Below are 23,311 nucleotides of genomic sequence, written 5' to 3'. Positions count from 1 at the left end.
CATTATTATTAAATGTCCATATATATATTGAGAGTGCTGCGCTGTTGAAAGTCACATTTCCGATATAAGAATTGTATTCATGCCAGAATTATATCTACAGGGTTAATTGGGTCGAATTGTGAAGGCCTCTTAAGAGCCAGCTCGGCAAACTTTAACTTCGTATTTCTGATTATATTATAAATATATAATCACAATTTAAACTTTAAGAACATATAGCGAATCTGTTTCAAATGTTATAGAGCTCCACTAAGAAAGGATTCGTTGAAATTATACTGTAAAGGGAGTGAAAATTAGATTGAAAAGTTGAGACTGTATGGATATCATATTTATAAGTAAGTATAACGTAAAAAACGCATAAGTAATATAATTTCTAAGATAGTTATATTATAAAGCATGTTGTGGACTCTCATTATAATAATTTAATAGTATTGGGTGCAACCATGCCATAAACGGCGCGCAAGCGTACCCTTGAGGATGTCGCAACCGAACATCATACCATTATAGCACCATCGTGCACTCTGTTAAGAGGGGCCTAAAAATGTTTTGTATGAAATAACTAGTGACATTATTTTTTGGAAAAAGATATAAATTTGCGTCAGTAATATATTTCGTCACAAGTATAGCGTGGTGCGTCTTATCTTTTGTTTCGTTCTAAATTCTTGCCTTTACGCCCCCTCTTCAGGTGCCGTGGTTACGCCAGAATGTTTGAGTCGGAAGGCCTTATCACATTCTTAAAAAGTCTACTTAATGATAAGTATTTATTTATCCCCCAACTTCACAAACTCTACCTACATGTTAATCGAAATATGTGGCTTGACCGTTTCGCTATCATCACGTGGGCGTGACGTGAAAATTGTATTCACCGTTCATTACTTTTCAGTACCCCTAGTGTAACTTTGATCGACATCATAACGTGACGAACGCGTTTGCGTTAAGTCTCATTTTGTATAGGATTTTGAGTTTCCAAAACGTCCCGCTTGGCGCGCTCTTTCGAAATCCAATACAAAATGAGACTAAACGCAAACGCGTACGTCACGTTTGGAAATCGAATTTATTTACACTAGGGGTACTGTTATACAATAGTTCTTGTAGTGACGAAACGGCCAAGACACTAATATTATTTATTTATTTAAACTTTATTGCACACATAAAGAAAAATGTACAAATGGCGAACTTAATGCCAAAAGGTATTCCCTACCAGTCAACCATTGTGTCAATAGAGACATTTGTGTATGTTGGTGCAGGAAACAATAATAACAAACAATAAGGAAAAAAAATAAACGTGAAGTCAAATAGTATTAAAAATATATAAATAGTTAAATACTACTACTTATATAATGTATAAAAGATAGACTAATACATATCATTATGTACATATACATGATGGTGAACCTTATTTAAGTTCTTCTGACAGAAGATGCTTGCGAAGTAGTCGTTTGAAAACGGGTTTGCTTGGGGCTATAATATTGACTAAGGTGTAGAGTTTGTGAAGTTAGGGCTTGTAGAGTTAGAAGTTTGGGTCTATAAAAGATCTGATAAGTTTTTGACAGTGTGAGCCTTATGGTTTCGTCTTGGCAAAATTTTACATGAAAATTGTTTCTGATGGGATTACATTTAATTATTCTTTAAAGTTAACTTATGACAAACATTTCATGACCTGCTATTCCAACGATTAAAATAGGCCCCCAAGGCTTGATACAAATTTGATGTCTTACCATATATCAGTATATCAGTATCATATATCAGTACTGCTGATTCAATTTTGATGATGATGAACAGACGGTCTATCGATCACTTTCTATATTCATTCTGAACTTACCTAGCGGCCATTGCGCTACAAATATATGGTCTCACAATATTTCACAGATAAATGAAATAGTTGGGGATATAATAAAGAAAGCTTTAACGATCAATTTAGCGCCATGTTTCAATCAAAATTGTTTGCCTAATAGTAATAAAAAAGTAAAATAACTTCATTAACTTTAGCCGAAATCACGTTCAAAAGTTCCTCGCTCTTTACGTGCTGATAAGCGATGATGAGGCTTTCTTAAATGCAGCCTACAATCGGTATGGTCACATCACTATAAGTCGGCAAGGACTGACAGATGAGCGTCGGGGCAATGGCGGCCGTGGTAGGGAATGCAAAAACCGGAGGTTTTTCATAACCGGTTTTTTCTTCGGTTTTACCACAAAAAAAAACCGAAACCGGTTAAAACCGGTTTCGGTTTTTAGAATCAACAATTCTTAAATTCATCGTCATGGAATAAAGAAAATATTGATTCACGTGTAAAAACGAATGCTAGTATAGTACGAGGGTTGCTACTTATATATCCGGAAACAAAAAAACAAACGTACACGGCTGAAAATGGTTTTATTGTTTTTCAAAGTATTCCCCTTGATGATCTATGCACTTTTGCATTCGTGTGAACCAATTTTTGAAGCACTTCTACCACTCCGCCTGAGGTACCTTCATAACGTGTTGTTTGAATGCGTCGACAGCATCTTCAGCGGTCGAAAATCGTTGACCGCGTAATTTATTTTTTATATTGGGAAATAAATAAAAATCATTGGGTGCTAAGTCAGGGCTGTACGGCGGATGACCCGTTCATTCCACATTTTGACCTTCCAAAAATAGAGTTGTTTCGCGTGACGTATGACAGCTGGCATTGTCATGATGAAGAATGATTCTTCGTCGCTGGTTAGTTTTACGAATTTGTTCAAATACTTCCGGTAAGCAAATGGTCGTGTACCAATCTGAATTAACCGTTTTACGGTTTTCTAGTGGCACTGTAGCTACATGGCCATTAATACCGAAGAAGCAGGCCACCATTTGTTTCAACGTACTTTTTGCACGAGTAACTTTCGTAGGGTTCGGCTCATTTTGAAACACCCATACCGTTGATTGTTGCTTCGTTTCGGGATCGCATGCAGATCCAGGATTCGTCACCTGTATAGATGTTATAAACGGCCTTTGAGTCACCACGGTTATATTTTTTTAACATTTTATTGCACCATTCAACGCGAGCATCTTTTTGCTCCTTAGTTAATTTGTGCGGTATCCAACGCGAACAAATTTTTTTTACAGCTAAATGATCATGTAATATGCTATTAATGCTAGTCATAGAAATACCCAGAGTCGACTCTATCTCGCGGTACGTAACATGTCGGTCGTCCATTATAAGTTTTCGCACAGCCTCAATATTTTGTGGTACAACGACCGATTTCGGGCGACCTGCCTTAACTTCATCCGTAAGCATACTACGTCCACGATTGAACTCACTAAACCAGTGATACACAGTTGTTTTAGATGGAGCTTCATCACCAAAAGTTGAAGTTAGTTGATCTATGCACTGTTGTTGCGTTAAACCACGCCGAAAATCATAATAAATCATAGCACGAATATTTTCACGAGTGAGTTCCATTCTTGCAGCGAGATGACATTTAAAACCCGTCAAAAACAAAACACTAGCGTTAATAAGAAAGAAAAAATATACCGGCCAGTACTTAAACAAGTTCAAATTTTACCATGGAGGTCAAATATACTATTTAAGAAGATTGTAATCCCGGTTTCCGGATATATAAATAGCAGCCCTCGTATATACACGATTTTATCACGAAATTAAAGACAGAATATCTGACTATTTTATTGTATTGTATGGGAATTGTCAAATGACTTAATGTTATTTGTAACTAGGAATAGGAACAAACCAATTATATAAAATTATTTTTTTGGTTTGTTGATCAAACTAACACAACACCACATTATTTGATTTGATGTCGATTTAACCGGTTCAGGACCGATTTAAACCCTTATAATGAATAAAACATGCAACTTAGTTAAATAAAAAAAAAACTGAATAAAACCGAAACCGGTTTTTTCACATTCTAAAAACCCGGTTTTGGGTTTCCGTCAAAAAACCGGTTTTAACCGGTTTTTTCGGTTTCGGTTAAAACCGGTTTGCATTCCCTAGGCCGTGGTGAAGGTTCCCAAGTTATGTCTGTTTTTATTGTATTAAATCCTTTATTTCCTTTAGTCCCCAATCCGCATTGGGCTAGCGTGGGGACTATAGCCCGAGCCCTCTCGCGCATGAGAGGAGGCCTGTGCCCAGCAGTGGGACGTATATAGGCTGAATTATTATTTATTATATTAAATCCTTTATTTGATGATGATTGGTGTATTTAGTTTAACAGTACCAACACTTTTTTGTAAACATTCCGTAGTAACGTTATTACTATTTTTTTTATTTACCACATTTTTGTAACTTGACTATCTGGCCAGATTTAAATATTTTTTTAATACTAAGTCGGTGTCAAATAAGCATACGACCCGCCTGATGGGAAGCAGTCGCCTGCAACTCCAGAGTTACATGAGCGTTGCCGACCCTAACACTCCGCACCCTCGTTGATCTCTGGCAACTTTACTCATCGGCAGGAATGCAACACTATGAGTAGGGTCTAGTGTTATTTGGCTGCGGTTTTCTGTAAGGTACTTCCCCAGTTGAGCTCTGCTCTAGATCTGGAATGACATCAGCTGTGCTGTGCCCTACCACACAAAGCGAGATGACATTCACAGTGCCCATACCTCGCTTTTGGACGTAGTTTAAGGACGTACTTACTACTTACCGGGTCTGGGTCATTTTGATCTTTCCTATACATTTGTCACATCATTAACCTCTCATCTATTTCACAAATTCGCAATACCTAGTCCAAGGCTATGACAAGGCCGAACATGTAACGCACTTTTCAAATTCTTCACATTAAAAAGTTATTCAACTTTAAACTGAAGTCTTTTGCAATACGATTCACTTTGCCATGGACTTTAAGATCATATAAGAAAAGCACTTTTGAACATTTTGAATCATCTAACTTTAATAGTGCATTCAACTTTGAACTTACATGTTTTGCGATACGGTTCAATTCTCATTGACTTGTGTTAAGAGATAAGTATTTGTTCGTATCATATCGTAGATAAGTATAAGTTCTTAAGCTTTTCTTTCATCATTTTGTGCGTAATTAGGGTCCGTGAACTTCGCGTGAGGAATATAAGCTTATTCTTCTATAATGCGATTAATTTGATTATCTATAATGAATGGATGATTCCACAAATTATAGTTTACATAATGTTCAATGTAAATATGAATATGGAATTGATAGTGTTTTTTTATTAGGTGGTTACTGTGTTTTCTTAGGTTGGTAGTAAGCAGCAAGTCGGAACGCCTAATTAGATGTGTTTACTGAATTTCCCGGTAGATGTCGCTTTTTATTTCTACAACTAGCGAACGGTTGTCTATCGTGGATTTTATACTCGTAAGATATTATTTTTGGTTTTGTGTTGATGAGATGATTTGTGTGGCCAAATTAAACATGCGTCTATTTATAATTGGACGAGGTGTTTGATTCATGCTTTCCCTTCGAAACCAGAGTCCTGCGACGGTATCATGGTCGCATTTTTATCACTTGTCATGTCTTATGTCACTTTCGCACTAACATACTTGTTAGAACGTGACAGACATGATGACAGATGATAAAACACCGACCATATTAGCCCTACAGATTGTACAACAACCTACGTCAAAAACAGGTTCTGATTTTATCAACATCTTTCAGGCCAATTCCAACGTACACTGTCATCAGAATTTGAAGATTTAACACAGAGATGGAGTATCTCTGTCTGTATGAAGATGTAACATACAGAGACAGAGATACTCCGTTTTTTAACATTAGACGTTTTCTAACGTCAAAAGTAGGTAGTCCAGTACCTAAAAATTGTCTGGAAGAGATCGCTCTGTAGCGATAAAACCGCCTGTTGTTTACCTCTATCTTCATCTATTATATGTGCTTGTGCTTCCATGTACATTTATTCTAAGGTTGTGCAATAAAGAGGTAGAGGAGGTGGTTGTATTGTATTGTTAGTGGTAGTTAATTAACTCTTTCTTCCAAAATGTTACGGTTGCTATTATGATATCTAATATTGCGGTACAATAATATAAAAACGACATTTGACTGTGGAGGGAAAAGTTAGGTACCACTAGTTTTAAGGTTATAAAAATTTTAATCCGAAAAAAAGCGGTACTTTCGTATTTTATTCATATTAGTACTTTCCCGATTTATCGAACATGTATGTATCCCGATATGTCTGGACTAATTTGATGATATTTCAGCAAATTTGATGGTTTAACTTACGTATGTTGTAGTCGCGCGACATGCTTCGGTGCTAACGCTACGCTAACGTTACTCACAGCACTGTTAGTGCTTGAAAATGGGAACCTAAGGCTCTCCGAAGCTTAAATTCGATTCTTATTTATATGTCTACTTTATTAGTACAGGTATCATGGTTATTATTGGCTTGTTTAGTCACTTAAACCAGAAATTACAGACAATATTCGTAACCATATACTATATTGTTATTAAAACTCGAGTAGAATTGACTTCTTGTTCTGAGAAACCGCTATGTGTAAGTCGTGTGTTATCATTAGGTGGGCGTGGTTGTAAATGAATAGCAGGAAAAACTAACAAAACAATTTAACGTACTTGCACCATAATCATAGGACGGGCCAGTAAAAAAAAACATAAACACGTCAGCTATATGATAATCCCTCATATTGTATGCGATTCTGAAAACTGTTAGAGAATCAGCAATTTGGCAAAACCACATGTATACTTAATTTGCATGAGTTTTCATTTACGTAATTTGATTCGGAAAATACTGTAACTCGGTTTTTACCGTAAGTCACTTTGTTTTGCGTCGTAACTGTACTTGAAAATCAAGATATCAATCTCATTTGTATAATTCTAATCAAAGCCAATATACAAACATCGTCGAGCGCCGTGTCTAAAATGCCTGGAAGAGCTACTGGTCAATAAAATAACTGATGAAGCCTAGCCTTCTACTGCCACTGATGCGAGAACTCATCGACATTTGTATCCTGCCCTTTCTAACCTACGGTGCTCAAACATAATCGCTCACAGAGAGTCAGCAGTCCAAATTGAGGGTTTGCCAACGGGCTATTGAGCGCAACTTTTTTTTAATTTTTTTTTTTAGGTGTTAAGTGGCCCGATCGTATCCGGAACATCACACTGTGCTCAAGAACCCGCATTGCTGATGTTGGCGAAAAGACTGCTAGACTGAAATTGGACTAGGCCGGTCACGTCTGCCGCATGCATCCAGACAGGTGGGCTGGTGTAGCTACCAAGGTACTTTAGTAGTGGCTACACTTTTGACGCATACCTACTCGTAGTCTGATACGCTGTGGGTAAATGTTGACATGTTACAGTATTATATCTCACATTCTGAATCTTATGATGAGCAGATAAATGACATTATTATTAAGACTCGCACGTTTTAGTTGTTATCACAATGACCATGACTTTACGCCGCCTCACACAAAATTCTCACTGGTTCCTAGGAACAAGGGCAAAGTGTGCCATCTCAAGGCTAGAGTCGGACCAAGCTAAGTCTGCATGGTATTTAAAAATAGCGTGAATCTAGCATAACTGGATCGGGCATGAGCGGTGTGGGGAAATCACCAAACGGATAGTCTTATGTATCTTTCAGTAAGAGTAGCAGAGAAAGCGCTATTATTGTTTGTCTTTGTCACGGTCTCACATTTTTTTATTCCCCACCGTAAATTTTGTATGGTATATATAACCCGACTAAATTACGTAGGTTGTTTTTGATATGATGTCAGGAATGTTAAAACGTGTTTTTAATATTGTCGCATTGCGTATGTTCTGTCCCTCACGGGCGCGGGCGCACGTATAGTAGTTTTACGCACCGCTGTGCTCCTGTCCCGCGCCCGCGCCACCAGTGTTGAGTCACCAATCCTACGTGTACCTACTTCATAATTGTAATACCTACATAAAAATTGGCCATGCCGGGACGGTAGGACAGTGCAAAATTATGTACCTTTTTATAAGTATAACGAGCGAGCTCATCGCCAACAAACTGTCTCGCAGTTTGGCGAATATTTTGTTTTGTGGTACACATATTTTATATTTTAATGTTATAATAAATAAAAAAATAAAAAATAAGTATATAACACATCTATAGGATCCTACCATCTACGGAAAATAGGGACTATTAGCAACAGCCCCTAGTTACTAGTAGGATAGCTTTTCTCAGTCATCATCATTAGAGGCTAGTTTCTTATTGTTTCGCCCTGGCCGTCTGTCTATTTGTCTGTCCGTTAGTCAGCGGCTGAATTCAGGGATTAGTATAATGTAATGTTAGTATAATGGCAAAGTAATTCAACTCACATCTTGAGTTATTTTTCATGTAAGTAATTGAATAAGTAGATAAGAAGAACACTACAAGTTACAGCACGCGTCACACATAAAGATGGGTGAAAATATACTTAACCGTTAAAGAAAGCAACACAGAAAAAAGGTAACATAATAATATAGATTATTTGCTAGTTACTCCCTATAATACCCTAGACATCTTTAGCAGACAACCTGCAGCGGCATTCGAACATAAAAATCAGTTTTTGATAAGTTATTCCACGCAGCGTATCTCGCGCGCACCAATATGTGAGTACGACCATGATGCACGGGTAATTGATAACAAAATAATATCAATTAGTAAGTTCGAATCAGCGTCCTAGAGACTACCAACATCAGACTCCGTCGTTTACAAAGTTAAACCTTACGATACACAAAACATCAGTAGTATAACTTGTAATATATAAATACTTATACTTGCGAACCTATACAATCTAGCCTTAAGCTCTGCTTTTTATGTCCCAAATACAATATTTACAGACGAATTTGGTCAATCGAATTGACAAACGTTTGCAGAAAACGAAACGTTCCGCTATTATTTCCATACACTATTTACGTTTATCTTATCGTTTCGTTTCGTTTTCTGCAAACAATTGACATCTTGGCTAGGCCCTCTGGAATATAAAAAAAAGTATTTAGACAAGACAAAACATTTTTAATATAAGCTTTTATCGCTGACTGTAGATACTTTTATTTTAACAGGTAACTAATACTTATCAAGAAAATGCTAACAAACCCAAACACAATTAGGTTGCGTTGTTTTATCACAGAGTTCCTATGGCCACCTCATGTCTCCATCATCAGATCAACTCGATGGTACCATAATATTGCATGTCACCCAAATTACATATGTATGTAAAGTTTCGACTCAATCGAATAATGGGAAGTAGGTCTAATTTATCTTGCAATATTTAACCCGAACATACATTGCAAGTTTAATAAAAGCTTGTCAAATAAGGATTAGAGCAGCATTTCAGCAAACTATGGGTCGCGAGCGAAATTTGAGTGGGCCCTGAAATATCAGATGACATGCCGACCGGTCGGGTAAACAGCCGGTACTAATAATATTTCATGCTCCGTGTTTAAGATGGTCAAGAGGTGGGTCCCGAATTTCACAGTTTTTATTAGGTGGGTTGTAGCTCAGTCTATATGGCGAACCACTGGATTAGAGGGTAAGTGATCTGTGACAACGTTGTTGTCGTAAAGTTGCCAGAGCAACTTTATTCGCAGCCAACACGTTCCGTCGGGACTACCTAATGCTACACTTGGCATCTAAAGCCTCGTTAAATTGTTAACTAAAGAGGTACTTTGTAATTTTATATACAGTACAAAACTCCTCTGAGACTAGCATTCTATATTACTTGTAAAGGTTAATACACACCAGATGCGTATACAGTAAGACTCTGTGACTACGCGCGTTCACATGCTGATTATAATTTATGGTATATTTCAGCTCATTGCTCGTGGTTGCGTTTCGCGCTCTACGTAAAGGTGACATTCAAATGGCAACTGCATTATATCACTATTGTATACAATACTTTATCTTTGAGTCATAAAAAAATAATACTTTTTTTACTATAAACCCTAAATCATTATTGAAAATTGGTAAGTATCTCAGTAGACAAAAATGTAGTACAAAAGACATAAACGCGCGACTATGCATGAACTCTTTAGCGAATTGACAATAATGCCGAAAACGAGGATAGTTTCTCGCTCCCCTCCCCCATAAACGATCGTGCAGCCCGCAGTCTGCATCGGACCACCAACTCTGCTCCCGTTGAATATGCTCCTCATTATGGAGCAATCATCGACGAATACGTGAGTGATGACCCGGTTTAACATGAAATGTAAGGATTGTCACATCCGTCTGCTCGTTTGCCTCCTCTACCATAAAAAAAAAAAAAATGTTATGTACAAAGGCGAACTTATCCCTAAAAGGGATCTCTTCCAGCTAACCTTTGAGAAAATGCGAAAGGATCAAACACTAACAGGTGAAAAGTATAGCCCTTTCTCGAGTAGTTCACTAGAAGCTGACCCTGACGAGATGAAGAGCAATTATAAACGTCATATTTTTCACTGTAATTTGATTTGACGTCTATAATGCCACTCCACACTTTATCAAAGTCTTTACATTTACCTAAGTCCGACTCTAGTTCAATAAAATAAACCAAATTAGAAACCTCACTGATGTGCTCGGACTGGATGTGCTGAAATCGGACCATTTTCTACGGAAATTTTATGCTTAATGTTATTAATATAATTATGATGATACGCGTATGTTATTTCGTTTCCGCATTCATAAAGTGTATAATAACTATTTTACATCTTATGACTGTGTTTTATCGTCGTATAAAACAGCAGCTCATCAACTTATGCAACAAAATTAATGGAAAAACGGGACTTACGTATTATTAAGTTTGAGCATTACTTTCGGCCTTTCTCCTTCTCCATGATCTCGCTGAAGTTTTTCGTAAAACTTCAAACCAAAAAAAAAACAAATAAAAACTGAGAAACATATTATTATTATTTATTAATCAGGCAGGCAGTTGAAACAACTGATAGTTGCCTGTATCTGAGTGATCTTCACTTAATATGTATTCTTTGCGCTGGTTATGTATTTGTCTAGTCTGTTCTTAAATTCATCGACATTCAGTGCTGAGACCACATTATCTGGTAGTTTGTTCCACGCTTTGACCACTCTGTTGCTGAGAAACTGTCTGCGGGGGTTGTTTTTAGACAGTTCAGATATTAACTTATATTGGTGGCCTCGCAGATGGGTGTTATTGCGCTTGTAGAGGTCTTGAAACATATCTCAAGGAAAATGGCGCATGCTCGGTTCTCAAACATAAATATCCATTTTTCTATGTAAACAACTATTATGGCTACTTTTTTTTTTTTTTTTTTTTTTTATTATCACAAATAGTATGGTACATTTTAAACTTGTGTTAGGTTCGCCAAACTTGCGTTTAACGGCGAAATGAGGCACTCATTTTCAACGTTAGTACCTTAATCTAAATTATATGATTAACTTATAATACTAAGGTTAATACATATTTATATCATATTAACACAGTATAAGTAGTTGTAGTATATTTACCTATCCTATTTATTTATTCAGACATGCGTTGTACCTATTAGCAACTTCTTAATTTTTGATTTAAAGATGTTTTTACTAGCACATTCGTCTTCTACTGATAACTCATTAAATATTCGCGGTGTGATATAGCTACGCGTCCTTTTACCATAGTAGTTGCTAGCGGTTGGTTCCACGTATTTACGACGCTTTAACCCTCTTGGCGCTCGGGTATATACTCGCGGAGTTTTAAATTTGGGATTATTAAATTGCTCAGCTGCTATTAAGTACTTAACTTTATCATGCACTGGCAGGATGTTCAGTTTCTTAAATAAGACCGTGTAATCGTTTCTACAGTTTGCTCTAGTTTTTTTATCAATTATATTTTTTAATAGCCGTAGTTGTAAGTTTAATATTTTGTCCAGATAAGTTTTGAAGGTGCGTCCATAAGCTATTAAACCGTATCCAATTATAGCATCCGCCAGCGCATGGTATAACATTCGTAATATTTTATTATTAACTATATTTTTTAAACTAATAATTTTACACAGTATAGATCTTAATCTATTACATACAGAATCTATGTGTATTTTCCAGTTAATGTGTTTATCTATAGTTAGGCCTAGGTATACTTGATTACTTAAATTGAGGCACTGGCCGTACTACATACATAGTAGCAGCACTTAACTGACCGAACTGTTGCTAGGGATGGAAGGCATTAGTTGGAGAGACAAGATAAAGAATGAAGAGGTGCTACGAAGAGTGAGTGAAAGAAGAGCTATTCTACACATAGAAAACAGACGCGGAAAAATGATTGGACATTTAATACGACACGATCACTTCCTTAAAACTATCCTAGAGGGGCGGATAGCTCGCAAGCGAGGTAGAGGAAGACCCAGACGCAGTTACTTAGACCAAGCGAAAGAAAAAGTAGGGGTCGTGTCGTATCAAAAAGTCAAAGAGTTGGCGCAAGATAGGAAAAGCTGGAAGATACTCCACCGACAAGAGAATAACTCTTAAGTTCATGGTGATGACAAGGTGTCCAATTTACCCTATCATTACTTTCATTGCCAAGTGCTCCTTTTCAATACTAAATGGCAGTAAATATGACGCAACTTTGGAACGATGGGTCCAAAAAATATGAAAAAAGCCGTACCTACTCGTGCCTACGAGTATGAAGCTTAATATAGTCAAACCAAGATAAGTTATATATATAAGAATTATAGTTGATACTGCAGACGGTGCAAGTGTTAAGTAGACATCATAATTTCATAGAAGTTTGACGTTTAAAATAACACTTGCACCGTCTGCACTATCAAAATCACTGTCAACTTAGCTACGCCTGACTCTAAGGATAAAAAAAAACTAACTGTTGCAAACATGATCGGTCAAGCAATTTTTGAGTTATATAAGATAAAACTCTTCCCATCTAAGTAAAAAGACATGCAATCCGCTGTAGAGAGAGGTGACCCCCTGCATAGACTGTTTGCAGAGGAGGGTCACCTTTCTCTGCATCTGACTATACATAGTGCTGCAAAGGTAAATAGCTTATTAGGAAAAGTAGGGAAGTACATGATACTTAATACTTAATAATGGACATGAACGGATAACTACAAGACTCTATCCTGAGCACGGCCCGGCATGCTCCTTAGCGATTTTTTGTATACGCACGCTTACCTATTGTAATTTCATTGTTATGTCTCTTTCTCGTACGTATCTTAACTCTACTAATTACTGTAGAATTTAGTATGTTAATTAATATATATACGGTTTAATGAGCAGTTGTTATATAACTAAAACAATCGCATTCGACGTAAATATCAATTGAAAGCATAATTATGTAAAAGTTCTTACTTAGTTTGCATTAAATAAACATAATTTAGGTGTATATTTTTAGAACGTACAACATATGGTAAACAAAAGAAACGCCCATATAATAAGTAATATTGTAGATATGAGAGAAATGATTTTTTTTTTATTCTACGTCGGTGGCAAACAAGCATACAGTTCCATCATTTTAAAAACTGACAGTCATCGTGTCACTCCTAAACATGTCATTATTTTCATGACATGTCAATCGGTACCAGTTGAATCGTTTATAAAGCTTTTCTAAAAAGTGTCAATAAGCTTTGTCCACAAACCGGTTGTATGGTTACTTGGATTATGTCATACAAGTGTGTGAATGGTCAACGCTCTATTAATAGGTGAATATGTACAAGGTGCGGTAGGTTATTATACTTAGTTGGTTGGTTGGTTGGTTATAGGTACTTCTTCACGTCATAACAGCCATTGTTCATCGAATTTATAAACCATATATTTACTTCGTTTTTAAACAGGCAATAGAAATTTCTTTCTGTGATCCTGTTGATGCAACCAATTATATAGATATTCTTTGCTCTCATACAAACGATTGTTTATAGGAAATCCGATACTTACACAAATAAACGAACATTATTTAAAACAAATTAATTTTATAATCGCCCGATTGAATAGACAAGCATTTAAATACTTTCATCATTAATAAAAATTAGTGTCGGCAACGCGCATGTAACTCCTCTGGAGTTGCAGGCGTACATAGGCTACGGAGACTGCTTACCATCAGGTGGGCCGTATGCTTAGTTATGCCAAAAAACATGAGTAGTTATGAATAAAGCCATTCACAGACTTTTTCCATCACTGTGATGTTAGCGCACAAATTACCTAAATATACACTAAACTCCAGTGTTCAGGACAATATCTAGGTATAAAACCACTTTTATTATACCTGTATAATGTGCCACACATCTCAAAGACACAGTTACGTACATAACTACATCAAAATAGCACAAAAACAACCACATATATTAAACAAAATGCATAATAAATCTTCATAATATCTCCAACCCCATCTACCCGCCGACTTTACATCAATTACTGTACTTCTCCACGTTAAATGTCCCATGAAAAGTAGCGATCAACGGTAATCAAAACGTTTCTAAGCAATTAACAAACTAAGTATTACGTGGGCATACATCACCGTGCCAAATACCTAGTTACATACAAGCCCAAATAGTGTGTGTACGACCTTCAATTTGCCAACATCTCGTCATACATGACACTTTATTTTTTTGCCACAAGTTGACTAAATTGACTGTGCAAGATCGCTGTATCGAGTAGACAAGGGCAAGTTTTACTTAATTCAAATCGAGCGCATACAGCCGATACAGGCTTTTTATTATACAACTGGAAATATACCTCAATACTACTTATGTTTAATGGTGCCATTTACTGGGATAGTGGTCAGCGCTTGAACGTTTTCCTTCTTTCAATTTCATTTTCTTCTTATAGTTAATTCAGGTCCATTGCAACAAAATTAATAACTATAATCTATAACGTTTTCGGCACTGTATTGTCAATATTATATGTTATATTTTTTAATGTAACTCTTTTGTAATGACTGTTTGTGCCAAAATAAAGAGAAATATATATATACTTACCGGATGGGCTGGAAATATACAGGAGCAATAAATTAAACTGTACTGTACTCCTGCTGCTGTACTCCTCAAACTAACCAACAGTTGTGTCGCGGAGATCGCGAAGTCTGTTATTGTGGTATGTATCATATCTGTCACTCTTAGCATAATCTTCACTGGTAACACTGACGATCGAGGTCGGCTAGTGATATAGGAGACGGGGGAAAAAGATGGCGGGTACAAGTGGAGAAAGGCGATCTGAGTGCTGGGAGGTAACAGGTGGTGTGGCGCGTGCAATCGCGTACAGGAGACTCTTGGTAAGCGAAACATATCTATATTCTGATATATATATATATAATATATGGATATTGCAGTGACCTTGAGTTAACGACTACCCTGAGAAAGAGCTGAGTTGAAGAATTGATTGATATTCTTTGTGTGTAGCTCGAGTTTGAATGTAACATGTGAGGTGGCTGGAGTTTATCGGTTTGAGTTACTGGAGGTTAATTATGGAGGCTGATGGATGAGCTGTAGGGGTTGTTGTGGAGGCTCGTCGGGGACCACATGGTCCCCACCTCAGTACTCATCGCATGAGGAGAGTATACAAGTCTGCGGGATGCACGATGAGTTCTCTTGTGGAGATTCAGTTGTGCCGTGCATCCACCGATAATAGCCACGGGACTTGGGGCCCTTCTAATTTTCCCCGAGAGTGTTGAGGTTACATTCATAACAAAGAGATACGAGATTGAGAGGAGATGGAATTGTGCGCCCATCGAGTGTTGATTCATGGTCGGTGCAGTAGCTATATTATGTTGTGCTTTGTATATGTGTAGATCCATGTAGCGAGGTTATTATTACATCCCCCTGAGAGTAAATCTCCGCTACATGTTTTGGTGTAGATGCTTAAAAATCTGTCAGTTGCGGTTCACGTGTTTGGAATGATGAGAGTGGTCGTACCCAATGTTGAAATACATTCCTTATGGTACTTGATTTTTTTTTGGTTTGGGTATGCCCATGGCGGTGCGTACACATGGGATAATTATGACCCATTGTGGTGCGTACACATAGACAGTAATATTACCAAGCCATGAAGAGAATGTGCATATCGCGAGTTTTTTACACGGTGAACCGGCAGACATAGGAATTCTTGTTTTTATTTCATATTAATCAGCATTTATTTGCGTAGGTTGTGTTATAATATACCGTATAATATATACCGTGTTTGAAAATAATTAATACGGGAGCGGTAATTACGTTTTTCCTCTAGCGACACGGAATTTAGTCTCTGACCACGTTCAGAAACACGCCAATGTTTACGTTCGGTCAAATTCATGTGCAAGTTTATTTAGTAAATTTGTCACTCAGCGCACGTTTTCTCATTAATTTTATTACTACAACATTATTTTTATTGTGTAACGAGGAAAAAATATATATTGAAACATTTACTTGTATATTATTTTCCCCATGGACATTATTTATGTTACGGAATATTTATTGTGTTTGGTACGGAACGGTTAGATATTCGGTATGACAGACCGACGGATCGATTGGTCGTGTCGTGTAGAGAATATTTAAGATAGAGTGAAGTTTAGAAATTAGTCTATGGTTTGGTTATGGTTTATTAGTTTTGTAAGTTTACCCGTTTTTGTGTATTGTGATTTGTGATAAAAGTTTGATATAGAAGTAAAAACGAATAAAAGTGTGCAATTACTTAATTAAGGAGTGCCAAAGAGTGGAAGTGGACTGCTATATAAACCGTTGTAAGTAATAGATTTAAGGCGACTCCATTATGAAGTAATAAAGTAGTTACATTTTCATGTAAGAACTAACAAACTTTTATGCTACTTAAACTCGACTTCAAGTAAACGCATTTAATTGCAGATTAGCATCAAGCACAATGCAAGATTCACAGAAGATTTAAAAATAAAGTATATCGGTAGCTCGCATTGCGTTCAAAATGGACTTTCTGCTTTCCACATTACAATTGCGCCTAGAAAGGCTAGCGGAAGCGTTAAAGGGAGCCGCCGAGGCCCTTAACAGCATTGAGACTGGTGTTGCAAAGGACAGGGTAATTGCCATAAGAATTAACGTTAAGAATAGATTGTCATCGCTCACATCAGATTTAGACAGATATTTGTCTGGGGCGACGGACATAAAAGAAGATTTCTGCAATGAATGCCGGGATATGCAAATAAAAGCCGAGGACACCCTGACCGAACTAGAAGTCGCGGTAAAATTATACTGCCATGAAGTAGAAAATGGTCATAGAACACGTCCGCCTAAATTAGAGCTAGGGAAATATAATGGTGACATCCTAAAATGGATCACTTTTTGGGATAAATTCGCGGCTAATGTTGATAGTAAGGACATTGCCAACGTTGAGAAGCTTTCATACTTACTAGCCTCATTAGAGGGACCAGCCCTACAAGCAGTTGAGGGTCTGGAAACGACTAACATGAATTACCCGATTGCGGTAGACATTCTCAATAGCCGCTTTGGTAAACCTACAAAGGTCATTGATGCTCACAACGATGCTTTGCAAAATCTTGCTGTGGCGAAGGATTCACCCGAAGATTGTAGGCGCACTCTGAATATCATAGAGAAGCACCTGAGGGTATTAGAGGCTTTAGGGGAGAAAGTGGATGCTAGTTACCTTAGAGTTATCATACTTAATAAATTTCCATCAAGAGTGGTATACCATAAGTGTGGCTTTCGTCAACCGATGATTCCTTTGCTGCAATCCGGAAGGCTTTGGATGCCGTAATAACAGCTATGGAGAGTTCAGCTGTTACAAACATGGAGAGTTCTGTGGTTCCAGTAAAGTCCAGTGACATAACGGAGATGAGTACACCTGCTTCTACAGCAACACTACAAATTGGAGCTGTAAAGAAAAGGAAATGGCAACAGAAAAGGGAAGCAATTTCAACTCAACCTAACCGGAAACACCCTAAGAGAATGTGCATATTTTGCAATGAAGAACATTACAGCGAGGATTGTACCAAATTTAACACATATAAGGAGAGGATTGGGAAGCTTAAAGATAGGTGTTATGTGTGCTTCCAAATAGGACACCGTGCCTCCAAGTGTACCAGAAGGAGGAAATGTGTACATTGCTCTAGGATGCATAATAGAGCCCTTTGCCGGCAGAAGGTGCAGAGGGGTAAGAATAGTGATATGGTTCTTTCAAACATGACTTCAGTTAATGTACAGTTAAATAAGCCATCTAATTTCTTACAGACAGCAGTAACCCAAGTAAAGACAACGGAGGGGAGAAGTCTGAGCATTAGGCTTTTACTTGATTGTGGAAGTCAACGATCTTACATTACAAATAGAATAGCAAAATTATTACGAATCAAACCTGATGGAGAAGATTGTTTGATGATTTATACATTTGGATCAGAGAAGCCCAGAGAAATGTCATGCCCATATGCAACAGTAACTGTAGTGAGTAAACGTAATGTTGAAAGATTGATTAGAGTAAATATAGTCCCATACATCACCGCAGAGATACCTATGGCTAAGGTAGAGTCACCAATGATAGATATCTTGGCTGACGACGCTTCTACCGGTGAAGGCATTGATATGTTGATTGGAAATGATTTATACTTTTCATTTATCAGAAAGAGTGTTGATTTGGGAAATAATACCTTTCTTGTGGATTCTGATTTTGGTTGGTTCCTCGCAGGAAGTGCTACTAACAGCAGGGAAGGGGAGACTCTATCAGTGGCTACATATTGCCAGTGCCATGAAATCAATCAAGACATTTTACAGAACCAGATCTTCCTCTGCGTACCATAGATGTCAAATTTTTTTGGTCACTTGAGAGCATCGGGATATGTGATTCTCCAAAAACTACATGTGAGGAAGAAGCCGTCCAGCACTTTAACAAGACTGTCAAATACAGTGAAGGAAGGTATCAGGTCAAGTGGCCGTGGATAGAGTATCCACCAAAATTGCCTACTAACTTTGGACTTGCCTTTGGAAGATTAAAGGGTGTAATACGAAGATCAAATAAAGAAGTCATGACAGAGTATGAGAAAATCTTAAACGAACAACTTGAAGCTAACATAATAGAAATTGTGGATCCTACCATTCCTGCTGACCATCCAGTTCACTATCTACCTTTTCATATGGTTCAACAGAAGGGAAAAAGGGGTCGGCTGGTCTACGATGCTTCAGCTAAGCTGAAAAACGAGAAAAGCTTAAATGAGTGCTTATACAGAGGTCCGAATATGCTGGAAGACCTTACAGGTTTAATACTGAAATTTAAAATTGGGAAAATTGCTATCACTGCTGATGTTGAAAAGGCTTTTCTTCAGGTTGGTTTACAAGAAGAGGACAGGGATGTGACCAGGTTTCTCTGGGTCAAAGATTTAGAAAAAGAACTATCTGAAGACAATATCATGCAATATAGGTTCTGCAGAGTGCCCTTTGGAGTAATATCGAGCCCTTTCCTCTTAGCGGCAACAATTCGATATCACATTTCAAAGACTAACAAAAGTCTTCTTCCTGTGATAGCAGATAAATGTTATGTAGACAATTTAGTGACGTCCGTTCAATCAAGAGAAGAGGCTCTCAATTTGTATGCTCAAACTACAAACTCATTTAAAGAATTAGGAATGAACATACGAGACTGGATGTCTAACGACAAAGATTTTGTAGACAAGATTCCCAAGCTAAAGAGAGCTAAACAGGAAAGTGAAATGAAGATCCTCGGTTTGATATGGAATTTGGAAAATGACACTTTACGGCTCAAACTGAATAATGAAACTTTTGAGAGTGAGATCACAGACAGAGGTATTACAAAGAAAGGAGTCCTGAGAGTGCTAGCACGTCTGTATGATCCATGCGGGTTTGTATCACCACTCATGCTACCAGGAAAACTCTTGTTTCAGGAGATCTGCACTAGGAAGTTAAAATGGGACGAGATTCTGCCTGAAGACTTGTTGACATCATGGAGGAACATAATTGAGAATTTAAAAGTGGTTAAGAACGTAGAATTGCCAAGACATGTTGCAAGTGGATCAAAGTCGGAATGTACGAAGTATGAACTACATTGCTTCACTGACGCATCTATGGATGCATATGCAGCAGTCGTTTATCTGCGCGTCATAACTGGAAAGCAAGTATCAACTTCGTTTCTCATGTCCAAATCCAGAATAACTCCAGCAGAAGACAAGAGTGATCTCAAAATTCCTAGACTTGAATTGCTAGGGTATCTCATAGGAAGTAGACTTCTGAGATATGTTAAAAGCCACATAGACCTAAATATATGCAAGATATATTTGTGGACGGATAGTCAAGTTGTTATTGCTTGGATCAAATCAAGTAGGCTACTTCCACCATTTGTATTGAGAAGAGTCAATGAGATCAAGCAAATTAAGGACATCTTGGGTGCAGAGCTGCGCTATGTCAACTCAAAAGAAAACCCTGCAGACGTAGCTACCAGGCCAGAATTGTGGCATCATAGACAGGATCTATGGCTCCATGGTCCAGATTTTCTTCTACAAGACCAAAATGATTGGCCTAAGGAGCAGAGGTATGAAGAAATGTGCTTGGCTGGGAGGGCTCTGGACACGGTGGATGGTCCAGAGATGACAATGAAAGGCTATGAAGACCAAGATAATGATCCTAACTTTTCTGAAATGGAGGATAATCCTGCAGCCACTGCACTTCATGATTCTGTGCAAAACCCATCTGATGAAGAAAAGTGTGAAGAGACAGTGACTGAGATAAAGAAGTTACAAGGTAAATTCTTTTCAGAAGAAGTCTCAGGAAAGGTGACCAGTTTGTCACGAAACTTGGGTCTCTTTGTAGACGAAGATGGGATCTTAAGATGTAAAGGAAGGTTCGCGAATGCTAATTTATCATATGATAAGAGATATCCCATTCTGATTCCGAAGAAATCACCCTTCACAACCCAGATTATACTAAAAACGCATAGAGACAACTACCATGTTGGGGTCCCACACACGCTAAGTATATTACGCGAAAAGTATTGGATCCCTCACGGGCGAGCTCAAGTACAGAAAGCTTTGAAGAAATGTTTGCAGTGTGAGAAGTATTCTGGAGGTCCTTACAAACTGCCACCACCACCTGCACTCCCCAGTGAAAGGGTTAATTATAGTTCTCCATTTACCTTTACTGGATTAGACTACCTGGGTCCGGTATTAGTGGAAACTAATACAGGCAGAGAAAAACGATGGATTTGTCTTATGACATGTCTAGCAGTTCGTGCTGTACATTTGGAGTTGGTCAAGGCTTTGACGGCTGAGGAGTGCTTGCTAGCGATACGGCGGTTCGTGGCGGCTAGAGGACCACCTAAAGTATTGATATCGGACAATGCACTACAGTTCAAGCTGACAAGTGAAGTACTAATCCATTCATACTGCCAGGAGAAACATATCAAGTGGAAATTCATCACGCAGCTTGCACCCTGGCAAGGCGGCTTTTACGAAAGATTAGTTGCACTGGTAAAGCACTGCTTGAAGCGCACACTTGACAAGCATTTATTAACAGACGGTCAAATGCATACAGTAGTGAAGGAGATTGAGGCCGTATTGAACACAAGACCTTTGACTGTAGTGGGTTCCGACCCAGAGGGAGTACTGCGACCAGCTGATTTTCTATCTCTAGGTCAGTGTCTAGAAATAAACCCAGATTTTGGTGAGGGAACTTCACAGGGCACCAATACCAAAGTCGACTTGGTTGAAGGCTGGAAAAGAGGTCAGAGGATTCTTAACGAATATAAAGAGATGTTCACCAATCAATATCTACCAAGTCTGCGGGACAGATTCAGTCACTCTCATAAACAACCGCGAGTGATATCAAAGAAGTCTCCAGAAGTCGGTGACATTGTACAGATTAAAAATGATTCCAAAAATAGAATCAATTGGAAGGTTGGCAAAATCGTAAGTTTAATCCGAAGCCGTGATGGTGAATGCCGAGCAGCCAAAGTGGTAGTTGGGAATACAGAGTTTACGAGATCCATAGCCCATCTGTATCCGTTAGAGTCTGATATGTACGGCCCAACGGATTATGCACTACCACCATCACAAGACAACGAGATGGCAGAGACATCAACTGTACCTATGGAGATGGTTAAAACTATGGAACCTATAAGGGCATCAGAAACGATAGTGTCACCCAAGCCTGAGACAGAAATTGATGAGTCAACAATTCCTACTGAACCGGCAACCGAGAAAGAAATTTCTGTGTTAGATTCTGATGGTAGTCCTACGCATACTGAGCAAGCTCCCGCTGTTGATACATACGAGGCAGAAGTGAGAGAGCAAAGTGTTACGGAAGAACGGCCAGAGGAAGTGACAAGAGTAAGACGGAACGCTGCCATTTGGGCTAGAGAACGAATAGCCGAATGGACGCGTCAGCTGATGACGCTACTTGTATTATCTTCTCGCGTTCGGGAGTGTCGCGGAGATCGCGAAGTCTGTTATTGTGGTATGTATCATATCTGTCACTCTTAGCATAATTTTCACTGGTAACACTGACGATCGAGGTCGGCTAGTGATATAGGAGACGGGGGAAAAAGATGGCGGGTACAAGTGGAGAAAGGCGATCTGAGTGCTGGGAGGTAACAGGTGGTGTGGCGCGTGCAATCGCGTACAGGAGACTCTTGGTAAGCGAAACATATCTATATTCTGATATATATATATATAATATATGGATATTGCAGTGACCTTGAGTTAACGACTACCCTGAGAAAGAGCTGAGTTGAAGAATTGATTGATATTCTTTGTGTGTAGCTCGAGTTTGAATGTAACATGTGAGGTGGCTGGAGTTTATCGGTTTGAGTTACTGGAGGTTAATTATGGAGGCTGATGGATGAGCTGTAGGGGTTGTTGTGGAGGCTCGTCGGGGACCACATGGTCCCCACCTCAGTACTCATCGCATGAGGAGAGTATACAAGTCTGCGGGATGCACGATGAGTTCTCTTGTGGAGATTCAGTTGTGCCGTGCATCCACCGATAATAGCCACGGGACTTGGGGCCCTTCTAATTTTCCCCGAGAGTGTTGAGGTTACATTCATAACAAAGAGATACGAGATTGAGAGGAGATGGAATTGTGCGCCCATCGAGTGTTGATTCATGGTCGGTGCAGTAGCTATATTATGTTGTGCTTTGTATATGTGTAGATCCATGTAGCGAGGTTATTATTACATCCCCCTGAGAGTAAATCTCCGCTACAAGTTGTTCAGCGACTTTAAAAAATAACTTTTGTTTTGAGTTGTAGTACATATGAAATTTATTGTAAGAGGCAATGTATTCCAAGTTTCGTTATGTTTAAAGCATAAGAAGCAAAATCAATGACAATGATAATAGCATACATTGAAGCTAATAATCAATTTGTATGAAAAATAGGAAGTCTAAAAATTCATATTTCTTAAAAATTGTTCCAAAAGTTTTACTGTTCGAGGATTACAATATATAAATGTTGAAAAGTTAACGAAACAATGTATGCTTTGTTGCAAAATCTTTTACGGACCGTT

At 38.1% G+C, this 23,311-nt stretch overlaps 2 protein-coding genes across 2 annotated transcripts; both read left to right on the top strand.

Annotated features, from left to right (window-relative positions):
- Window positions 1-17,514: 17,514 nt before the first annotated feature.
- Window positions 17,515-18,560, top strand: LOC133515724 (uncharacterized). Its single transcript, XM_061848286.1, has 2 exons — window positions 17,515-17,965; window positions 18,043-18,560. Exons 1-2 carry the CDS (start codon window positions 17,578-17,580, stop codon window positions 18,090-18,092), a joined length of 438 nt encoding a protein of 145 aa, XP_061704270.1. The 5' UTR covers window positions 17,515-17,577; the 3' UTR covers window positions 18,093-18,560.
- A 267-nt stretch (window positions 18,561-18,827) lies between these two features.
- On the top strand, window positions 18,828-22,592 carry LOC133516158 (uncharacterized). The gene is made up of 2 exons (XM_061848937.1): window positions 18,828-22,136; window positions 22,569-22,592. The coding sequence occupies exons 1-2, from the start codon at window positions 18,828-18,830 to the stop codon at window positions 22,590-22,592; spliced, it is 3,333 nt and encodes a 1,110-aa protein (XP_061704921.1).
- The last annotated feature ends 719 nt before the right edge of the window (window positions 22,593-23,311 follow it).

This window comes from Cydia pomonella, chromosome 3 (genome assembly GCF_033807575.1).
Source record: "Cydia pomonella isolate Wapato2018A chromosome 3, ilCydPomo1, whole genome shotgun sequence".
In the NCBI taxonomy this organism is placed as follows: Eukaryota; Metazoa; Arthropoda; class Insecta; order Lepidoptera; family Tortricidae; genus Cydia; species Cydia pomonella.
The sequence above is the reverse complement of the archived record's forward strand: the minus strand, read 5'-3'. Positions and strand labels throughout refer to the sequence as shown.